This window comes from Limulus polyphemus, unplaced genomic scaffold (genome assembly GCF_000517525.1).
Source record: "Limulus polyphemus unplaced genomic scaffold, Limulus_polyphemus-2.1.2 Scaffold6697, whole genome shotgun sequence".
Lineage (NCBI taxonomy): Eukaryota > Metazoa > Arthropoda > Merostomata > Xiphosura > Limulidae > Limulus > Limulus polyphemus.
In genome coordinates this window covers 7,032-17,669 of record NW_013672307.1, presented here as the reverse complement: position 1 = coordinate 17,669, position 10,638 = coordinate 7,032, and the positions used below count along the sequence as shown (strand labels likewise).

At 29.8% G+C, this 10,638-nt stretch overlaps 1 protein-coding gene across 6 annotated transcripts in view; it reads right to left on the bottom strand.

The window, feature by feature from the left end:
- The window catches only part of LOC106473980 (syntaxin-16-like), a 41,717-nt gene that overhangs the window by 25,042 nt on the left and 6,037 nt on the right, over positions 1-10,638 (bottom strand). For all 6 annotated transcript variants that reach the window (XM_022402359.1, XM_022402364.1, XM_022402360.1 and 3 more), the window contains 4 exons: positions 8,521-8,641; positions 6,656-6,744; positions 4,662-4,680; positions 1,092-1,125 (listed from right to left, as the gene is read on the bottom strand). In XM_022402359.1, the coding sequence (XP_022258067.1) occupies positions 1,092-1,125; positions 4,662-4,680; positions 6,656-6,744; positions 8,521-8,601 (223 nt within the window). In that variant the 5' untranslated portion in view covers positions 8,602-8,641. The remainder of the gene's footprint in view (positions 1-1,091; positions 1,126-4,661; positions 4,681-6,655; positions 6,745-8,520; positions 8,642-10,638) is intronic.

The following is a 10,638-nucleotide window of genomic DNA, read 5'->3' as shown; positions in this document are numbered from 1 at the left end:
GAATTGACTGAAAATTTTCATTTTTTCTGAAAAGGTGGTGTCCATTTACTTGTGACCATGCTGTGTATTTGTTTATGAAATTAGCAGATTAAAGTTTGATTAAAAAACATTCTTAAACCAGGTAATGTTTATGTTAACTCAGAAAAACATTAACGTTATTCTAAAATTCACTGTGACATCACAAATAAGTTACCCGAAAACATACTATTCTAATCACCACATAACCTAGTTACCCTTCTTTAAATCACATAACCTAGTTAACCTTCTTTAAATCTTTTAAAGAGTAATATAATATTATTTAAACTTTACAAGAAAGATGTCTTGTTTCCAAATATTTTAGAAAAACAAAACCTAGTTTTAAATTATCCATGGAACCAAAACATTTACAATAAAACCTTGCTTTTTCATTTGAAGATTTTATGGTTTTTTAAAGGTTATTTCATGATATTTACATGTGTTTTTATATATATATATCACATAAAACAATCACGTTAATTTTGGCTTCTCATGCATATATGTTATGTAGTTTTATAGATTACTTAAAATTAGACAAGTCTGTACACACTTTAGGTTATTTGTCAGAATGAAGAGTTGAATGCTATGCTACATCTTAGAGTAAGATGGATTAATAATTGTAATCTTTCACATTAACTTACAATCAAAGCAAGCTACCTACTAACTAACAATCAACCCACTAACAAGTATAGCTAATTAAATAATGCCCATTTATTTTTTTCTATTCGTTAAACCACGAGCAACTGCTTCTTCACAACTGGTTGTAGATAGTGAATAACTATTTAAGTGTAAGAAAGAGAGAGTACGCTGGAACAACCATCTAAACTTTTAATTAGCAAATTTACATAATTTCTTTTATGGCTTGCAAACAGGGGTTAAGTTTTAAAAAAAAATCGTGTTTCTAACTTATATGGATCAACTAGAGTGTGCCTTGGTTTTATTTTTCCCTCCTGGTATGTGACATTCTTACTTTAAGCCTGGCTGTTGAAATTATGTTTTTTAACTCAAGGTTACTTCTGAAGAAAATATCAAACAATGATTTTAAGTGCTAAAATAAATTCAAAATATAGACTCACTTTTCTGCTTTATTTTGGTCATCTCATATTCCACCTACTCAAAATGAAAAAAAAAAAGTTATACTTACTAACAAAATGAAAACATAAATGTTTATATTATCACATCAACACTGCAATTATAGTTTCTGTTGTTCGTTGGTTTTAAGAATGGTTTAAGTACTTTTGAATTAGACATCATATTCCTTTCACAAATTTTGAAGTACACTCCACTTCACATCGTTGCTTTCACAAGATTTAACATTTCATCTTATAAGGTGTTAAGCATCTACGACAACATTACATTTTAAAACCATCTTCATATATATTAATAAATGTTGGTAATATGACATAACAAGTGACACAAAATTCTGAAAATGGAAAATTCACTTAATTTTTTAATTGAAATAATATTTCAAAAACTCTACAAGTACAACAGAATATCAGTTTTGGTTCAGAATGTTACTGTTCATTAATGGAATATTTAACTCCAAATAAATAACAGTTTGCCAGAGATTACTATATTATTTTGACATGGTGAAAAGCAAAAGACTCACAATACAGAGAATCATGACCAGGTCTACAGAAAAGTATTTGCAGCAGCAAAATAGTACACTAGTCATGATAGCAATATATACCAGATGTACTTCTGTAGGATCCCCAAAAGTATTCAGTTTCAAGAGTAAATAAAATCCAAATTAAGAGTAACAAATATTTATATTTTTTAACCTAAAGAGTGTATAACTCCTCAAAATTCACGGCATGCACACATTTTATTGACGTCATGACAGTACAACTTACTACGTTAAGCATCCCTTATGTGACATTATATTAATGTCTACAGACAACACACTACTACTGTATAGTGGTGCAAGTTATTAAAACAGGTGACCCCTCCAGGAAGCCATCGACCCCCCTTTTTGGGAAATTAAATCAGTACTGATAATAAAAAAAAGTTTCAGGATGAGATTTGATAAATAAAAAAAAATCATAGCTTTGCTCTTGGACTGTAAATGACTTATATTTCATGTCATTTTGAGGCTAAATAATTAGGTTCCCTATATATAGCTGTTTTATAGATAATGCAACAATTATTGCCCCATTTAATCTCTCATAAACAAAATACCTTTTTGTTTTCACAGTACATTCTAAGTATTTACTTTTAAACCATTGTTTCTTCATTTGTTCCAAATATTCATTCAAAGCTATGCAAGGGATATTGGTTTTAGCCATCATTAATTATGAACTGGTACAAAGACGGAAACTATCAACAGCACTTATTGCAATCTCTTAAGCTACTCTAAATGAACAGTGGAATTTGGATTCACTCTTATAGAACACTCATAAGATGCAAACCATGGACCCTCTGATCCAGTCCAGCATGCTAATCATGAGGCCATGTCCAGTTCCATTAACAGTTAGTAACTTATGGTCCAGACCCATTAGCAGCTATTAAGTTACTGTCCAGTCCCATTAGCAGCTAGTAAGTTATAAAACTACAAATGCATCTTACCAATACAGTACATTTTATATATATTTATTAACATCATTATACTTCATAATAAATAAAAACACAGTGCTTTTCTACTAGTACAACTACATGATACCAAATAAACATATTTAAATTAACCTACCTATGATGAACAGTCATTAAACACAAACTTATAATTAAACCCCTACTTGACATGATACACATTTTATAAAATATATTTAAACAGCCTGAATCAGATGAAAAGCAATCTGCTCTGACTGGGATTTAACCAAAGATACAAGTTCACACTAATGTCTTAACCCTCTTGCTACGGTCTTCCTATGGTTAGGGGTCAAAGGGCATGTCATCATGTTTGTAGACTTGCATTCAAAATTTTATTTATTTACTATTTTATGAATGTATGCCAGTAAGTTTGGTATCACATTGTAGATTATAATTCAAATTTCAGTATTATACATTAGTTAATTTCTTAATTTAAAACTAAATATTAAAACAAAATTCCTAAATATAATTTTTTTGTGTCACATGGTATGTTGAATACAGCTTTGGCTCCCATTGTATGTTTGTGATGTCCCAATACAAAGTCTATAGTTTCTTACAAATTAGAAACTCAAATTACCGATATTGACAAGCTAGAATATAAAATAAGAACCTCCTATTATTTCTATTTGACGAGATATCGCTACATTTAGTGAATCAAACACAATGGCCTTGCCCACCTCTTTCCATTTTGGAAATACTTGCTCCCAAACACCTACTTCTGTCTATGATGTGTGAATAACCAATCAAAAGCTCAGAATGTCCCCCTGGCGGATTTCTCAGTTTTTAGAAGGTGGGAAGTTCCTAGATTATTTCGTTGTCTTGAATCACTGAAGGAAGTGGTAAGTGAAAATGTTGTCCGAAAAACATTTTTTTACACAAATACAGTTAAGTTAGTAAGCCTGATAATTTGTTTTACATCCTCCATGTGCGAAATTGGACAAGGCTTATTAGCAAATTACGGCAAGTGGGTAAATTAGTACAAAGTTTGTAAGTAGAAAAAATCATTGTTTTGTATACTTCTTTATTTATTGTTCTATGTTTTAAGAAAAATAAATGAAATTTAAGAACTTATTTGTAAATAGTAATGATATATATATGCATATGTAAAGTAATATAACTGAAATGAGACTGTATTTCACAAAATATTGGTTCACTGGAACAAACCGAAGATGTCACTTTGTACAGACCAGTTTTATACTACTGGATATGGTAACATGACTGCACATGCACCATGTCATTGCAAATTCTGTTATATTAGTTAGATACAGCTGAAAGATCAATAAATAAATAAAAGAAATTTATATAGATGTATAATTTAACAAGACTTAAGTTATTTAGACTAAACATTTCTGGCTTCGTATTATAATTTGTAGTCATTCTAGAACAAAAAAAAAGTGTAATTTATATCTATTTCTTATTTTTTTACGTTAGTTACGAGGTTGGTCAAATCAACCAAACCTATAAAGAGATACAATGGTGAAAATAACATAAAATATAAAGTTTTTAAAAAAAGTTTGGTAATTAACTGGAGGTTATAAAGATTTTGCATGTGAAATTTGATGCATAAAAGTATTTTTAACCTTAAAATCAAAATTACTCTGCACATAGAATAGTGAACATTCAAAAACAAAAATCCACAAGTAAATCATTACTTAAAAAATCTTAAACTTATTAACAAAATTTGATATTTTGTGTACTAAAGCCTTGTAATGTTTACTGATAATCTTCAAAATTTCTTCCTGCATTAATAGTTATAATTTCAAAACTATAACAAGCACAAAATGGTTATGAGGTCGGTCCCTGGAACTGGGCCTGCATTGAGAGAGTTAAGACTTATGAGCAACCTGGGCCTTAAACTAGGTAACTCTTCACCTCAATTATCACATGCTGTGGTGCTTTGTATTAATACCTTTATATCAAGTTTAAAACTTATTATGTACCACTGTGAGCTAGTGATACTTATATCAAAATTACACTAGCTTATAACACAGCACACTGTTTCATAAAAAAACTATACTTTCTAGGTACCAAGTATTACAAATAATATACAAAATACTCACTTCCTCAATCCCATCCACCCTGTAGAAATACATAAAAATACTGATATAATACCTTGAGATGTCAACCTTCATATCAAAAAGTTATATGTTCAGGTTAGTAAAAAATAATGCATACATATAAAAAATACATATATTTGAAAGAGTTTAACAATGTATCATTAAACCTTCAGTACAACAAAAAGTATTTTTCATTATTATGTACTGCTGCCAACAGTATTTTACTTAGACAGTCCTTTCAGGTATTTTTATTTTTCCCTAGCACTATCAGAAAACTAAATTTAAGACCTGTTGACATTGTATTTTTATGTTATTTATTGGATCAGATAACAATGCAAGAGGAATATTAATGAAAAATACATCATCATTGAGAACCCACTCTTCTAAAAAGCCAGTGAAATTTTAAAACTGAAAAAAAACACAACAAAATCAAACAAGAAATATATTAAACACAACTGTTTGCACTGAACTAGTGCACTCAAATTTTCCAAAACCTTGTCACTCAAGTTTTTCACAACTTCTAAAGCTCCCAAGTTTTTTGTCAACAGTCTTCAGCTCTTTTATTTCAGTAAGTTTTTCTTTCATTCATCTCCTGATGACATTAGATTTAGAGAAGAAGTCAGTCATTTTGCTTCCTGTGCATTTTTCAGCTTGTTCAGCAAATTTATCTGCATCCAAGTGAAGAGATTTTGTTACTTCATAGTATTTCTCATCTTCTTGACCACTTCTAGCTCTTGTTTCATTCTCTTCTGATGCTTTTCTTCAGAGTCAGCTTTGCTTTCTTTCTCTTTTATGTACATGTGACATTTAGAGTAGGCATTCCGAGCATACTTCAGAAGCTCCTTACTCATAGGGACCTTGGTTAGCCCTTCACATATGCTGACATAATCACACACATCAGCCTCTGTGCAACCACAGTCTTCCTGCATGTTGCAGGTCTCTACCTCTTTGTTGATTGAGAGTCCTCTCTCAACTGTCCCCAGGCCATGTGAGAATAGAAGCACAGTAGGCCTAGTACTGCCATTTGCATTAGCAGCACTGTGCATGTGCACCAAAACAAGCCAAACTCAATTTTGTGCTCCTGGTCAAGGTAATAGGTCTAGACAGAACAAATGCATTGCAAACTTAATTTAGTGCTCCCAGTTTCATGTAGGCCTAGATAGAATGAATGCAAAGTACTGTAATACTGTTAAGCATAGATTCAGTGTGGAACAAACCAAAGTTATGAAAAAGATACAGCATCAATACCCACAGAAATTAAACTTAAGACTTCAAAAGCCAAAAACTTTGAACTTAAGACTTTTCAAAGACCTTAAAAAATACAAGATCAGTTTAGGACTTTAAGGATTGCTAGGAGCTATGTTAACTGTTAGGTAATAACACATTTCTTTTGTGTATTGTTAGTCATAAGCAGTATATATCAACTAGGGACAGGTATCAGAAAATGATGCAAAACACAGTTTAAAATTCCCTCATGTAGCAAGTATAACATTCTTCACATCTAAAGTTGAAGTTCAATTTTTTATCTAAGTGATTACAGCTAAAAAGAATTAATATTTGCATATTATATAAATCTAAAACTTGGTTTTTACAAATTTAACTTGTCTTACAAAATGATAAGTAACCAAAAGTTTGAACATATTATAGGAACAATAATTTAACAGTGACAGAAATTACCCAGCTACCTCATGATACAGGATACAACATAAGCAGACAGATAAACAAAAAAACATTATATGTAACATTTACAAGGTAAAGCCAGAAATTTACTTCTTCCATAAGTTTCTATTTTCTATAAAGAGAAACAATTATATTATAAACAAATTGCTAGATAATAAAAATAAAGTTCAACTTGCATTATGATGTCAAGTTTCACATTCCACACTCTTCAATTTTAGGTTACATTGTATTATTTACAGATTAAAAATTCTTTCTTGGTTGTTTCAAAATTTTTAGCTTTATTCACTGTCAACACAGCTTAAAGAAATGTCACATACCATGAAGGTGGTAGTTTGGTGTCTCTGGGTGATGTACTACCTCTCTCCACATCATGACATGGAACCAATGCAGCTCGATCATCTAAAGCCTAAAAATATGACAAGGAATCATGAACTGAAACAATTTTACTGAATGAGTATAAAATTAACTGTATTGCAGTAATATGTTTTCAGAACAACAGTGCTTACCAATACAATAGCTTCTTTTCCACAATGCTAGATTTCATTACTGCAAATATTTTAAGTGTATAAATGACAATTACATTATTAAAACACACAGTAATAAATAAACTGCAAATAAAGAATTATTTAACATTTGAGAAAATCCTTTATGCACTAATTACAACTTTATAAGAATTTATGATATAATAAAATTATAAGTTTAGACCTGAATAACAAACTGGAAACATTTTTCATCACTAGTCCTTCACATTCTGTTTCCAGAAATAAAGTAATACAACATGTACTCCATGAAAAGTGTTAATAAAAATAATAAGTTTATTATTTTATACATTTAAAGACTGTTTATGTTAATTTATTATACAAATGTAAATTGGAAACACAAAAGAAACCAATGAAAATAATTTTCTTTTAAAACTCATTCACAAGAAGGGGGGGGGGTGCATCATATAAAAAGATGCCTGTTCAATATCACAATATAACTTTTCAAGGTTCAATTTTCTTTTGATGAAATAAACAGGAAGCAATGTTTATGATAATTAAGCAGCCTAACTTGACAATCAGCTGTCTTTAAAAGGGATTATGTTTCTAACTTTTACAAGCCATAAACAGAACACTGAATTGTGATATTATTTATCCTTATAATTTTATTTCAAGATTAGGTGTATTTTGTACATCTTTATTTCTTAATTTTATGTTTTCAGCTAGAATATTCTACTTTTATTTTTGTGAAATACACATACATTGTAAATATCCATTTTTATGAAATTATTAGTTTAACATTGATAATACAAAGCCAAATACAATATAAAAGATCATTAGTTTTAAAGTTTCGGTGTACTAAAATGCTGCCGAGTCTTGTATTCATGCACTATCCCATTACTACTTGTACTAGTATTGAAAAACACCACTCCAAGTCTTAAAAACTTTAAATTAAGAGAGCTAGTGAAGAATGAAAAACAAAAGTTCTATCCAATGGAATTATGACAGTAGCTGAAAATAAAAAAATATGTGAGTGACAGTTAAATGAAAATGCGACAGATGCCCTTTCAATTCATCCAGGTTATTAGTGAACCTCCAAAACAGAATACACCATACTTATTTGAAAGGACCACATAAAACTTTTTCATTGACAAACTTGTGTAATGACTGTTTCAGACGTGTTTAAGCTTCCAGTACAAATTACGTAATCAAACTTGTCCACACATTAATAATATAAAAAACAACAATAGCTTTGAAATACACTTGACTGTCAAGCTGATATAAAAGTATGCTAAATATCACATTCATTTAGATATTGAAAGGTAAAAATCTGTTCAGTTCAAGAACGTAAAAAAACTAAAGTTCAAATTATTTTTACTACAGTAAGAATTACCGATTCTAACTGTGGCTTACAAAATGGGGATGATTGATTTATTCTTCATAAGCAAAGTTAATCCATCACTGGCACTGTTTAGAATGACTAAAAATATCATCAAATTTTACATTTTATAGTAAAGTTAATAATGAATGAAGTCTAGGTATTAAGGAAATGCTCGTCATTTATTCACCTAAGCTGAAACTGAACTTAAATTATTCTTCATATTATTTCACAATATCAAATATTTCTACAAATTGTGATGAGCAAATCAGTCTTAAATTCTTATCACTCCAAAATTGTTTTATGAAAAAATTAATCACCATACCTGCTCAGAGAAGATATGCCTACTTTGCAGAGCATTATTTCTCATCAACACAAAAACCTCAGTAAGGCTCCTAACAGCCATTCTGAGAACTTCCAAATCACTGTTAAGTGTTAAGGATAACCTGTAATAACAATAGATCCAAATGTATGTTAAAATGAATGCAGATGTTAGATATGACATATTAAAAAAAAAGTTTCTTTTGATATTTAAAGTATTATTCAGAAACTTTTCAGCATTTTGCTCTAAAATTATTCTTTTTTTAAAACATTAGACCTTGAACATTATGAAAACACGAAAGTGTTTTTTAAACCAAATTTTTTACTATTTTGATATTCATAGAACAAGTCATAATACTGAAGAAACTGCATTTTTTTAACCTAAAACTTATAAGTTACATAATTATTTTATCACCAATTTAAAATAACTTTATTCATATAAACTATACAAGGACATTTATAAACACATTTGAAAGGCCTTAAGTTAAAGCTCCTAAATATATAGCTTATCTGGATTTACTATTACATTTAAAAATTGGGGATACATGCAGGTTTCCAAGACCACGTATTTCCTCTGGATTTGGGCTTCTTTTTTTACATTTGCTTTCATATTTGCAGCTACATACATGTATAGACAATAGCAGTGTAATCTTACAATACCCAAAATTACTATTACCACAAAAATTGAAAAATATGAACAGTTATACACTAATTTTACCCGAGTTTATTGTTCCACAGAAACTAATAATTTAGACAGCTACAGCGTAATCTCATATATATATATATATATATATATGAAATTTTAAGGACAACAAGCTGACCTACCTAGATTGTTCCACTCATGATACTAAGCTCCAAAATAAAAACACCTAAAGCCAGCTCTTATCATTCAAATATTTATCAAGCCTTCCCTTAAACTCCTTTGAATTAATTGCATCTACCACATCTGAAGGTAACCACTGCTAGAAAAATGAAGCCATTTTAGCTGAAGATGAATCTTGCTCTGCCAAAATTTATATTTGTGTCCTATAGTCTTACATTTAAGTATGAAAAAAAAAAAAGATGATCCATCAACGTTATCAATTAAATTACTTTTTCAACCTTAACATGTGGTACAGGAGCATTAATGAATGAACAATTTTAATTTTTCCTATTGGGAGAATGTGACTAGTGGGGTCCTTCTGGGGTGTTTTATTTGTTTCTTCATATTATTTATGTCAATAATATGAAAGATTTTTTAGGAAGTAATATTTTCAGATTTACTGATCATATTCAAAAAGGTTGATTCTGTTGAGTATATATTTCTTATCTGAAAGAACTTCAGCATTCTTAAGATACTGGGCTTAAGGTAGCATTGACCCTCAAAACTGGGTAAATTTACATGCTAAGGAAACACTTAAAACACTTCTTATAGTCTTCAAGTTGAGTACAAAACAAAAGTATGATGCCTCAATCTCTGAAAGTACACTTTCATTCATAAATGTCATGTGCATAATTAATGTGGTAAGGATAAAGAAATACAAGACACTGTTTTAACTTCATAACTTTATTTAGGAATGATAAAAACATGAAAATTGATACACATGCTCCTTGTGAACATCCTCATAGCCTGAATAAACAATTTGACAAATTTTCTGCAATATTAAAAAGCTATGGGCAATTAATTTTAATTAATGCCTTCAGTAATGGTAATTAGACTCGTAACAAGACAATTGGTAAGGATTTTTGAATTTAAAAAAATTCAAATTATGGAAGAGGGGAATATCAACAAATGTGCTAAATTTCATGCTGATATTGGTTTTAATGGTGAAGTGGAAACAGAATGAAAACAAACTAGACTTTTATTTTTAATCACTTACTACAGGTTAATTAGTAAATATTTTAAGACAAAAATGAGTTCTTTATGTAGAAAAGTGGTTAAAGTTTTGATCTATACAAAAGCTGTAGTGAATACAATTTTGTAAGCCACACGTACATGCAAAAGGGGGTGCTTGATAGAACTTAAAATTACTTAACTACTTCTGTAATAAAAATCCTAAAGCCTTCTACTTAGTATCTGATGATTGTTTGTTTTGTTTTGAATTTCGCGCAAAGCTACACGAGGGCTATCTGCGCTAGCCGT